This window comes from Notolabrus celidotus, chromosome 3 (genome assembly GCF_009762535.1).
Source record: "Notolabrus celidotus isolate fNotCel1 chromosome 3, fNotCel1.pri, whole genome shotgun sequence".
Classification (NCBI taxonomy): Eukaryota; Metazoa; Chordata; class Actinopteri; order Labriformes; family Labridae; genus Notolabrus; species Notolabrus celidotus.
Window position 1 is genome coordinate 10,115,895 of NC_048274.1, and position 12,562 is coordinate 10,128,456.

The window sequence follows — 12,562 nt, forward strand, 5'->3', positions numbered from 1 at the left end:
TGTGCATGTGCAAGCATGTTGTGCAGGAAGGCGTCTTGTTTTGGTTTTGCCTCAATCATTTCCCAAATAGAAAATCAAACTGTATTGTTCCAGCAAAATTTGGGGCCCAAAAGATTTTCCCCCTCAAAGGAAGTTAGCAAATCATGTTTAGAGCCATTAGGTGTTGTCAGAGAGCACTGCAGGGCTCTTTGTGAGGTTGTTATTGACAAATGTCGACCTGTGGGAGTGGTGTTGCACAAGGAGAGGATTTAGCCTTTTCTCAATGAGATTTAGAACATTCTTCCGTCCTGGTTTAAGCCTCGGGGGAACATGTAATGAATTGGCTAAAGAATGGAAGAGGAGGAGAAGCTCTTTATGTTGTGATACCTGAAGGATATGCGGATGATTTGTCAGACCCTGTTTGAATATGTTCTCGGCAGTTTTATGACTGTGGCTGCAGGTTGTGGGTTGTGTGAGTTCTCTTGGAGTTAAGTCATATTGAATTAGCCTCATCGGTCACTATCTGTTGGAATTCAACAAGAATGACTCGACAGCTACAGACATGATTCGTGTCATCTTTTATTTGTGGGCGTCCGTATGCGTGTGACAGCTTGTAATGTAGTCACGGCTTTAATTGATGATTGCAGATTTTGGTATGAGAGTCCCAACACACAACACACATAACACACACTCATCAACAAACTGGATGAGTTGATTTGGTGTCGATGTGAAAACGACTCCGGCTGTGGAAGATATTTTGGGGGTTTGCATTAAAGGTGACATATCACGCTTTTTTCATCAATATATGTTGGTCTAAGAGGTCCCCAAAACATGTCTTTAAAGTTTATGCTCAAAAAAACACTTTGAAATCAGATTTCGGGACCTTTTCTGAAGGATTGGTCACAGATTCTGTGTTACTTGTTTTATTTGTCAGTATGTAGACGTGTGTCTTGGTAAACAGCTGCAGCTACGACATGTAGCTATGTAGCTATGCTAACTAGCGCTAGCACTTATCCATGATAAATAAAAATCATCCACTGGATCTTCAAATCTGCAGACGTGGGGAGTAAAACCGACCTTTGTGTTTATTAAGACAGCCTACAACTAGCATGCATCCCTCCTAAGCTCCTTGTTAGCACACATTTGTGCAGGTAATGAAAAACGGAGGGGGGATTCAGTATTATTTTATACAGTCTATGGGCTGAACAAGCTCCGAGCTCTGACTCAGTGACAGACCGGATATTGTTGTTACGTAACAAAGACACGGAAGTCTGAAACGGCTCGTTTCACACACATTTACAGAAAGGTGGAGAAATCAAAACAGAGGCAGAATGGTTTTTTTTCATTCTCGGGGGGGTTTGTAGACATGCCAGGGAAACATATTTCAGGTAGAGAACCATTAAAAAGTCCATTTTACATGATATGTCACCTTTAAATCAAAGTCAACCTGAATGAACAGCCTTCTTATAGAACATGCAGGATGTCTCATTTAACAGCTTTCAGACAATAAATGTGGTGGTCTGACCATAGACTGTATAAAAAATGGACGTAGTGTCCGTGACGTCACTCAGCTGTTTTGAAGCCAATCTTCGGCAGGTGCCATATTGGAAATGCTGAACTCAGCCGAACTTCTATCGAGCTAGTGTGAGGCAAAGAGTCGGGCTTTGAGCCTCTTAGCTAACAGCTACAGTGTTCCCGCCTGTCAATCAAGTCAGCTGTACCTCTCATAATGGAAAACTCATAATCCTAATATCTTCTAAATTGCTGCGTTATGAAGAAATTCATCCCCCGTTCAGTGTGTCCCAATTGAGGAATGGGCTATTCAGACTTAACAGGTTTTTGAACCAAGTTATTAACTTGTTTATTTCTGCTGTAAAGATTGTCTTTTTGAATGGGTGTGTATGTGGTTTCTGGTACTTCCGGAGCCAGCCTTTAGTGGACACACGAGGAACTGCAGTTTTTTTGTTTTTGTTTTTTGTTTTTGAAGTTATATTTTTGGGCTTTTGTGCCTTAATGATAGCACAGCTGAAGAGAGACAGGAAATATGGGGAGTAGAGAGTGGTGAAAGACATGCAATAAATGGCCACGGCCGGGAGTCAAACCAGCGACCTCTGCGACGAGGACTATAGGGCTGTATGTTGGGCGCTTAGACCACCAGCGCCCCCGAACTGAAGTTTTTAACGCTTCCGCATGTTGCCACTTGGGTCTGCTGAACTTTTTATTCAAAGTGACTTCAGAGTCGTTGATCTGCTGTTGGAGAATGCTATCGACAAAGACATACTGTACATTACATATTATTGCTTTAATTCCGTATTTTAACACACAATATTTGTGCTTCTTGTTAGCATTGCTCGTCAATGATACTGGGGGATACAAGCCTTCTGTATTTGTCTTTTTGGGATTTTTTTTGCTTTATTTGTGAGAAAAACATGACAAGTGAGTGAGAAACAGAAACAAAAAGGAACAATAAACACAGACAGTATACAGACATACGAACATTAACAGTCTGAGAGAGAATATTTGGGTTGATAAAAAATGAGATGACATCATTTTGTGTTTCCTGATCATTCATGGTTTTTGGAGATGGTAAGAGTATCACAAGAGTTATTTATGAGGGAGAGAGGAGCGATAAGAAAGAAGACATGGATAATAAAGTAGGTTAAATCAAATTAAATGATACACACACACATATCCATAATATGTCCATAATTACATGCACATATATTGGTATATGTAAGCATACAGTGCATACATAATTGATAAGTAATTCTGTTTTGTCTTCAACAGCAGTAGTTTGGAAAACAACATTACGCAGCAGATTATGAAAGGGAAAACGTACGCTTTCATGGGAGGTGGGGTATGTTTGTTGGAGTGCAGGATTTGGCCCACAGGCCAGTATTTGCATACCACTGGCACTCAGTATACTTAAGGAACAGGTTATTCAGTAACTGTGCTCACAGTTATTTCCACCTGCCAACTTACAGTTTTGCAGAATCGACTACCTCACTAATTTAATCACATTATGAAATACAAATGAAAGAGCAGTTTTTGAGTCCATGTGAAGGTTGAACAGCGTCAGCCTCCATTCCCAGGCTCACACCCAGCAGCTCTTATTGCAGGGAACTCTGCATGGCCTGACTCAAGTTGCAGAGTGATAAATCTGTCGCTAATCTCTTAGGCCAGATAGTGTACTCGTGCTGTGTCGCAGTCAGCATGTCCCATGCTTATTTACACCCCTATTTCCTGCACTTCCTGTTCCCAACAGGAAAGGGAGGTGTCCCCTCAGCCGAAAGTAATCCATGCAGGGAGTGATGCAGCTCCTTGGGGATAAATGCTATAAGAATGTTTCAAGGGAGTGCGACTTGTGTCTGCCTCAAATGAGTGAACTAGTCTTTCACTCTGCTGTGTTCAGTGATTGTTGTGAGGCTCAGAAAGGGATCTAAGTAGGGGATATCTAGGAACAGTTCTAATCTCTTGTGGGTGTCAGACGAAGTGACAACAGGCCATGGCACAGACACATGTCTTTGACACCCCCAGCCCCGTGTTCAGCCTCAGTCCTGGAATCTAATCTACTGAGGGACCGGGTGTGAAGAAGTTCTCAACACTATGCATTCCTTTATCAGAAATAATATATCCTCTATTGTTACAGGGTTTTCCTGCTCGCTGCTTAACGTCTCCTTTAGCTTTTAAACATTTATAACAATGTCAAACTCTTTGATTCTTCTCTTCCCACAGACGACTCGCAGGTAATGACCTGTCATTCATCCACCCTGAAGCCCTGTCTGGACTGCATCAGCTCAAAGTCCTGTAAGCATACACCCCCCCCACCCCCTGCCACCACTATCACCACCACCAACACCACCACCGTCAACACACACAAACACTCATGGCTGTGACTGAGTGGAGTTTTCCACACACTGTGGGAAAGAATAAATATTGCAGTTAGTGGTAACATTGTGGTGCTGTCATTTTTTATCGCCTTAAACAGTGTCATAAAATTAACATACACTTGGAAATACACTAAATACTGCTTTCAATCCCTTCCCAGGCAGAATCAGGGAAAAACTGAAACAGAACAGTGCAAACCCATTTTAAAAGCTTGTACAGCTACATTTACTCATAGAACACACCTGGAGTGCTCACACAGATGCATGCACACATGTTGACTGACATACAGTCAGCGCTGCATGGTTGATTCTGCACGAGGCCAAAAGTTCAAAGTCCTGTTGATCTATGGTTGAGGTGTTGGCTCCAGGTCTGAAAACCAAGGGCTGTTTTTTTACAGTTTAAAGTTGTTAATACTTCTAAAGTGGAAGCATCATTTAAGCATCAAATGTATCTATTTATTTGTTTTGTTACAGCATTATTATACTATTTTTTCCTGCCTGTAACAAAGTCAATCTCAAGAAATAATGATTTTTGGACACCTTCAAAATTCCATGCATGCTTTCAGTGTTCTGATTAGTTTGCCGGTGTTAGTGGGAGTCTCCTCAGTTGTCTGTTTTTGTTTCCATTCACAAATTGTGAGACAGGATTAATCAGGAAAATTCCACGGAGACGGTCTGTTCAAGTAAATTCACAAAAAACACTACTACATTTTTGAAACCTTTTAAAAGTAACAGTTAGCATCACATATGTCTTTACATAAATGTGTTTTTGATTCCTGGTGAAGGAGGGAGTGTTTGCAGAGCTGATTTGATGTAATCATGTCGCTGTTTTCAGGATGCTGCAGAATAATCAGCTGAAGACCGTGCCGAGTGAGGCCCTGAAAAACCTTCACTCTCTCCAGTCTCTGTAAGTCTGATTTGCTTGCACACACACACACACACACACACACACACACACACACACACACACACACACACACACACACACACACATCAGAATGCTTATGCATGTGTGGAGTATTTTCTGTCCAGAGAGCCTTTTGGATTCCTAGTGGACATTCTGTCCTGGGTTAACAGGAATCACTTTGTGGTTTTTGCGCCAGAGATTGTTTGTTAATATCATCTCACCAGTTTGGTATTGTCCAGGATTTGTGAGGTTCATATTTGTTGACACAAAAATTGCCTTAAGGGTATAAAGAACTGCCAGCAACTTTGAAACAGCAGTTTTTATTATGCAACAACCTACTTTGCCTCTAATGTCACAAAAGTCCAAAATTAACAACTGGCCCCAGTTTTCCTTCAAAGTTTCCATCTCGGAGAAAGATTTTCTCTCTTAAATTCCTGGACAGGGAGATACACCACTGTCATCGGGGATGTTGTCAGAGAAAGCACTGCAGTGTATTTACACAGCTCTCTATCCTGAGAGGAATTCACTGTGTTTGTGCCAAACTAACAACCATACTGTAGGCGGTTAATCACGGAGATAATTAAAAAAAAGCATCAACAACGGGTCTAAAGGCAAAACGAGGCCAACACTGATGATGGTGGTTACAGTTTTCTCTCATTTTTTTATGATTGAAATAAAGAGTTTATACTAGAAACATCAAAACACTCCATGAAGTATGGAGGCTCATCACATTGCACTACAGTTCTTGGTGCATGAGAGGGCTTTAAGTAGAAGTAGCTAAGTGTTGAACTGTCCCTTTATTTTGAGAAATGATAAAGTATTTCCCTCCTGCTGCAGTGCACTGAGCTCAGTTCAAATGTAGGTCAGCCCTCTTCATCAGATCTGCGGCTAATTTCTCTTTATGCGTTCTATTTTCTGGTTTTCTGTTTACTTGTTACCGCCGCCTTTCCCACAATTTCCCGAGCCGCTCGCTTTAGTCTCAGACTGCTGTGTGTCAGTTTCATTCCACCATTACATGTACATATCTCTATTTGTGCCACCTTCCTGCAGCACTCTGCCTTTGAGTGTGACAGAGACTAATGGAGGAATGAATCCAGCTGGAGAGACGTGCTGAAAATCCAGCTTTCAGCTATTATCACCCCTCTGTATCCCACCCATTGTCCCCTGCTTCCCCCTCTTTTTTTTCTGCCCCTCTTCTTTCTTTTTAGCAGATGTCTTTTCTCCATGAGGGTTTTAAGGTCTGTAGCTGAAGTAATATGCTTTGGCAGGGCTGGGACTTGGTTTGTATAAAGCCTTAGAGAGCTAAATGTCAATCAAGACTGTTTTTCTTCCAGCCCAGACACTTGAGGAATTTTGAGGGAGGACGAGACACTCGGTGAGGGAGGATAGCCGGAGAAAACAGAGTGGCGATGGTGAAAAGAACACTTGTGCATTCATGGTATTGCTCATTGAAAAAAAATATGACCCTTTTTACCAACAAAGTATTGGCTTCATATCACACCTTCATTAGTAAGTAATTTATAGTCAGCTGGGAGAGCTCAAACATAGTTTTTAATTTAGTTTAGTCTAGTTTATTCACACACATCATCACAAATATACATCTATTTATATTCAGTCAACATTTTCAAAATGGTTGGATTTGGGAAAGGGGTGACCCCAAGGAAGCTATTTAAAGCTTTTAATAGGGGGCCCAGTTTCCCCACAAATAAAGTGGCAACAGACAAGATACAACAATAACAACATACTAACAGACATATAACGAACACACAACTGACAATCCCAATATTGTGGTTACGTACATAGATTAGGGGGTGTATTGATATGATCAGTAAATTAATCATACATTGCCAGAAGTTGCAATCTGAGCTTTTTCTAAAAGATGGAGATGGAGTGTGATATTTGTAACCCATTGTAAAACTCATTCCATATTCCTCTGCATATAATGCTAAAGCTGGTACATTTTAACCTTTGTTTTTTCCCAGTAATTAGGTTGTTATTCCTGGTGGCATGTGTGTACATAGGTAGGAAGATTGGAATGAGCTCACACAATTTCTAGTTCTATTTGTAGACAGTCTGGTACATATTTTTTTTTTATATTAATTAACCAGGTAAGACCCATTGAGATCAAGACCTCATTTACAAGGGCGACCTGGCCAAGAGGTCAGCAGCACACGTCAAAATAAATAGCACAACTCAACAGCATGGAGCATATATACAGACAGTATGTAATAATAAAAATAATAATAATAATAATACATTTTATTTATAAAAGCGCTTTAAAAGCTTCTCCAAGCTCTTTACAGGACAATAAAATTATACAATAGAAAAGCAAAGGAAAACAATGCAAAAAAAAAAAAGCAAAGAAGAGCAAGGCAGCAAAATAAAACAAAACAAGAAAAAAATCAATCAATTATAGTTTAAAGGCTTTTGTAAAAAGGTGTGTTTTGAGTCCGTATTTGAATTTGGTGAGAGGGAGAGAATCTGAGGTGTTGGGGGAGAGAGTTCCAGAGGGTGGGGGCAGCGACAGAGAAGGCCCTCTCCCCCCAGGTTCGGTGCTTGGGTTTGGTGAGAGGGGTGAGGAGGTAGAAGCAATCAATAATTTAAAAGTGAAACTAATTTGCAAATAAAGTGCAATTTGTGATCACAAAAACAGCATTTAAAAACACAGTCACTGTTCTGGGGTCTGTCTTTCATTTAAGATGGAGCCAAAGGCGTCAAGTGAGATAAGATCAGACAATTTCAAGTCATTCTGGAGCGGTATGAGCAGAAAAACTAAATTCTCTCTTACCAAACTCTGTCCGAACTCGGGGCACACATTTGTAAAGTGTTGCAGGAGTGCAAGGCATAGTGGATTATGCAGGCATTCTGGAGGTAATTGCACTCAGTTAGCCTCAGAAGATTATAACGATTGAAAATTATTCCGGTAGGAGAAGTGAACTGACCATGATAGCGCACATATGACTTTCTTTTGGAGAGTCTCAAGTTTTTTAAGTGAGCTGGAAATGTGTTACACCATATGACATTGCAGTAATGTCGATGAGGCTCAAATAAGGTTTGCTATAGGGTGAGTCGTGGAAGAAAATGTCTCAACTGGGGCGGCAGTAGCTCAGTTCAAAGGGGCTTGGCTTGGCAACTGGAGGGTTGTCGGTTCAAGTCCCAGCATGGACGAAGTTTGGCAAGTGGACTGGTGGCTGGAGAAGTGCTGGTTCACTTGCCTGGGCACTGCAGAGGTGCTTTTGAGCAAGGCACCGAACCCCCCAACTGCTCGGGTTGCGCTGGTTGATGGCAGCATCCTCACTCTGACATCTCTCCCTATGTCAACTCTGCATAAAATTGTATGTACTGTATATACACCAAACTGTGTGTGTAACATGACCCAAAAAATAACACAAGTGGAAATATTTAATTTCCCCCCTGGGGATTAATAAAGTACGTTTCTTCTTCTTTTTCTAACTTAAAAAATAAAGCGACATTTGAAATTAAGATATGTCAAATGTAATATCAGCATCACTACAGTCATTTATTGCACTGTCCAACATCCTTCACTAGTATGACAGTTGTAACCACATTGCCATGTGATTGAAGTTGAAACTATGACCTGCACAGTCCATGTGAAGAATAAAGAGTGTGCATAAGTGGAGGATTTCAGGTTTCTCAGTAAATCTCAACTGGAGATAAAGGAGAAAGAGGAGGACCACTGCAGTGCGTTGTACAGGATGTTGCTCAAGTGCTGGAAGTGGAGCCACAGAGAAAATAACTTTAACTTTAAGAAGTCTAAACCCTTTAAGTCACAAGATGTTTGTCACGACCAAAGAATCAAATAAGTCCCAAAGAGCGTTCAGTCCAGTTGAGCCTCTGCCATACTGATGTGCATGCAAATTAAATTCAGATTCTGGCCTGATACCGTCTTTCAGAGCTTTGAAGAAGGCGATTGATGAAATGTTGGTGATAAAATAAAATAGATTTTTGTGTGAAGTTGCATGCTTCTTTGAAATCTCTGTTCGGACTAACAATCACACATGAAACGAGAGTTATTCTTTGTGCTGCTTTGTTTGCCCCAATTCCATCCTGACATCATAGAAGAGCAACTTCTAGTTTCCTCTTTGCTGTTTATTTTGCACTTTTAATCACCTCCTCCGTCATCTCCAGTTATTATAATAAATTAATTGTCCTGTTCCTTTTCTGTGCTTCTCTCCTCTCTTTTGGCAGGCGCCTGGATGCGAACCACATAACCACAGTAGCAGACGACAGTTTCGAGGGCCTGCAGCAGCTGCGCCACCTCTGGTTAGACGACAACAACCTGACCGAGGTCCCGGTCAGTTCTCTGAGGCACCAGGCAAACCTTCAGGCTCTTACGTTGGCGCTCAACCGCATCTCGTACATACCAGACAACTCCTTTGCAAACCTCACCAGTCTAGTTGTGCTGTAAGTTATATTTAGCTTCTGTTCTATTTTTGGTTAGAATGAAAATTTGCTGTGTTTGAGTATTGATTGTCAATATAAAGGCAAGTCACATACAGTAAGGTGTTGCTGAATGAAAACATTTAAAAGCCAGCTAATGAACCTGTATTTGTTCCTGTAATCACTATTATTAGACTATTATATACAGGCGTTTGATGAGATGCCATGAAAAGGTGCAGTATTCATGTAATAATCGTATTCAGAGTACTTCGGGTGAAATTCCCAGAAGAGTCAGACTCATTTAGCTTGGCGTCCTCTTAGACGTGAACTAAATAACTCAGCAGGAACAACCTGCTGGTATACTTTTTAAAAAGTTAATTAAGCAGACGAGCTGACAGAGTGAGAACACTCTCCTGTTTACCCAAATGACCTGAGGGAGTAGCAGACGAAGCGACTGTCACTGTGTGTGAAGAAGAGGAGGAGGATATTTCTCAAGTTGAAAGCAAGCACATGCACACTTTCTGCAGAGTGACTGAGAAGTTAATGTTCCTTTAGTTCTCTTTTTTCTAATGAACCAGTTTGAAATCTTCCTACCTGTCCGCCTAGATTTCCTCCCAGTCAGTAAAATATGAGTCCAGCTGATGCTACCCTTCAAAGTAATCAATAAATCAGACTTTATTTATGAAGCGCTTTTCATACAATGACATTGTAACACAAAGTGCTGTACATAAAAAACAACTTAAAATAGAATAAATAAATAAAAAGAAAGATATATATATATATATATAAAAATGAAAATAAAAAGACCCCCCATCCTAATCCCAACCTCTGCCCCGACTCCAAACCCACCCCACAATCCTAAGGTTAAGAACACAATGTATGCAACAATAATAATAATAACAATGAAAATAAAATAAATGAATAAATGAAAAATAAAAAAAGAAGTTGCTGAACGAACTGAGGAAACACAGGAGGAAACGTAAGATGTTAAAACTCATCACAGATAAGATAATAAAACACTAAAATATTAAACCATTAAAAGAAAATAAGATGCTATACTTAAAATAAATAAATAAATAAAAAAGTGGCTAAAATGAGAGAGCTGTAATGCCTTTTTTCATTTTTCATTCATCCTCTGCATTATTCTGTCGCCACAAATCAATGCAAAGTATCTCTCCTTGTGCTCTGCGACTGCAAATCAGATTACAAACACAAACATACTGAAGTATTTATTTCCTCATCTTACTCACAATAAGTCAAGCTCATACGCTGCTTTTCTTTTACATACAGGGTCTTTGGCAGTAAGCATAAAACTAGCGTTCAAATCCAAGCTTTTGTGACACTTGCAAAAGTTGCTCAGCGCCGTATATTAATGCAAAATCAACATTAACCTGTTTTTAATGCATAATGGGAAATACTCGAACGCTCCACGAAAGGGAACTTTTCCAAATACGTGGTGCATTACAAATCTGGAGGATTGTTCCAAACATAGATTTTTTTCTCTCACATAAACAACCACACAGACACACACACACACACACTGAGTGGTATTACTGCAGGGTTAGTATAAACATATAAGAATAAACAGGAAAGAAAGACCTTAAATCTATTAGGCCGGGGAAGCCGTCTGCGTATACACAGATGGCACAGAAATCTCCCTCACAAGTCTGACTCTGTTGGTAAAGAAATATTCGTAGAACCTTTTGAGACGACTGGAATGAAACCCGTGATGAGTTTCAAAGATAACTTTTTATCTGTCATGGTATGAAAATCTCACAGATATGTGTTTGCTTTTCCAGGCATCTCCATAACAACAGAATTAAGGAGATAGGAGACAACTGCTTTGCCGGTCTTGTAAACCTGGAGACCCTGTAAGTGCACAGTCATACAGTAGTTGCCTTTGTGTGTGTTTGTGTGTGTGTGTGTGTGTGTGTGTGTATGTGTTTGTCTCGGTTTGTGTGTGCTAACAGCTCCCCCACCCACCTCTGCTCCGGTCCTCCAGACATCATTGTGTCAGCTTCCGCCTTTAATTGCGCTAGGATAAATAGAGCAAAGTACACGATGCTTATCAAGTCTGCCCTCCCACTGTTCACTTCCTCCTGCCACACAGCCATGAAAAATCTTTTAGTGACAGACATGCGTAATGGCATACTGCCACTGTACAACACACAGAGCTCCAAACAAGATTAAAGACGTCTTCTTACTTTTATTTTTACTGCACAGCTCAGTCTGATACAATCAAAGCTAAGTACCTGGTGTTACTCTGGCTGATCCAGGGTTTAAATATTAGTATTTAAAACACAGCAACAATTAAGCATTTATTAAATCCAGCAAGGACATGACTCCTTTGTTAAAGCATGACAGAAAACTAATGTAGAACAGTTTTATGAAACAGCAGGATCATGTTCCTTTTATGCAGGGGCTCCCCAAATTTTCAGCCCATGACCCCCAAAATAAAGGTGCCAAAGACTCGTGATCACCCACTGTCCCTCAAAGGGATTAAATGCTGCTTTATACTTAATTTAACTGGTGTGCAGAAAATTAGCCACCGACATGCACATGTGGATGTGTTTCTTGCACTGTAATGAATTGACCTGCTGCTTCTGATGAATGTGTTAATTAACTGTTAACTAACCTTAAACTTAGGAGTCATCTGGCAACAAACAAGGACAGAAAAATAATTGATTTATTTTATCTGCAAAGTTGTATTTTAAATTGACAACTGCTTATTAATTTATTTTTAACCCACATCTTTATTTATTTTATTGGCATTCACAGGATTTTACAACAGCAGTATACAACACATTTATGAGTGCCTTTTATATTATGTCCTCAACAATGCACAGATAATTATTTTAAAAAAATCAACACAAATCCTGTTTACCTAAGACAGTGTAAATACAAGTAGAGATATTAGAAGAATTAAAAGCAGCATAAACATATTTGCCGATATGTCGAACAATGACTACACTTGTGACTCCCGTTTTGACATAAAAGAAGTCCAAGAAGATTTTAGAAACTACGACCTGTAACAAGTGCAGAATAAAAGGTACAAACAAAACTTATTAAATATCTAAGGAACTAAATTCAAACACAGGTCAGGAGAAACAGAGGAACTAAATACACAGAGTAATCAACACAGGTGTGGAACACAGGACACAGGTGAAACTAATCAGGTTCATCAAGAAGGAAGGGAAACACACAAGGGCAGGAAGTAAAACTAAACTGGAATCACAGGGATCAAGAACTACAAAATAAAACAGGAAACACAACTGACAAGACTAAAAAACGAGAATACACCAAAAGACATGGATTACTAAACACAAGGAAGACAGGATATTCAATAGCAGATTCAATCTGCTAGTCTATTGTAAAAAAAAAATCATTT

The 12,562-nt window shown here is 39.9% G+C and overlaps 1 protein-coding gene across 1 annotated transcript in view; it reads left to right on the plus strand.

Moving 5' to 3' along the window:
- lgr4 (leucine-rich repeat containing G protein-coupled receptor 4) overlaps window positions 1-12,562 on the plus strand; it is a 43,113-nt gene that overhangs the window by 18,049 nt on the left and 12,502 nt on the right. The window contains exons 3-6 of the mRNA XM_034679703.1: window positions 3,715-3,786; window positions 4,702-4,773; window positions 8,983-9,198; window positions 10,974-11,045. Coding sequence (XP_034535594.1) covers window positions 3,715-3,786; window positions 4,702-4,773; window positions 8,983-9,198; window positions 10,974-11,045 — 432 coding nt within the window. The remainder of the gene's footprint in view (window positions 1-3,714; window positions 3,787-4,701; window positions 4,774-8,982; window positions 9,199-10,973; window positions 11,046-12,562) is intronic.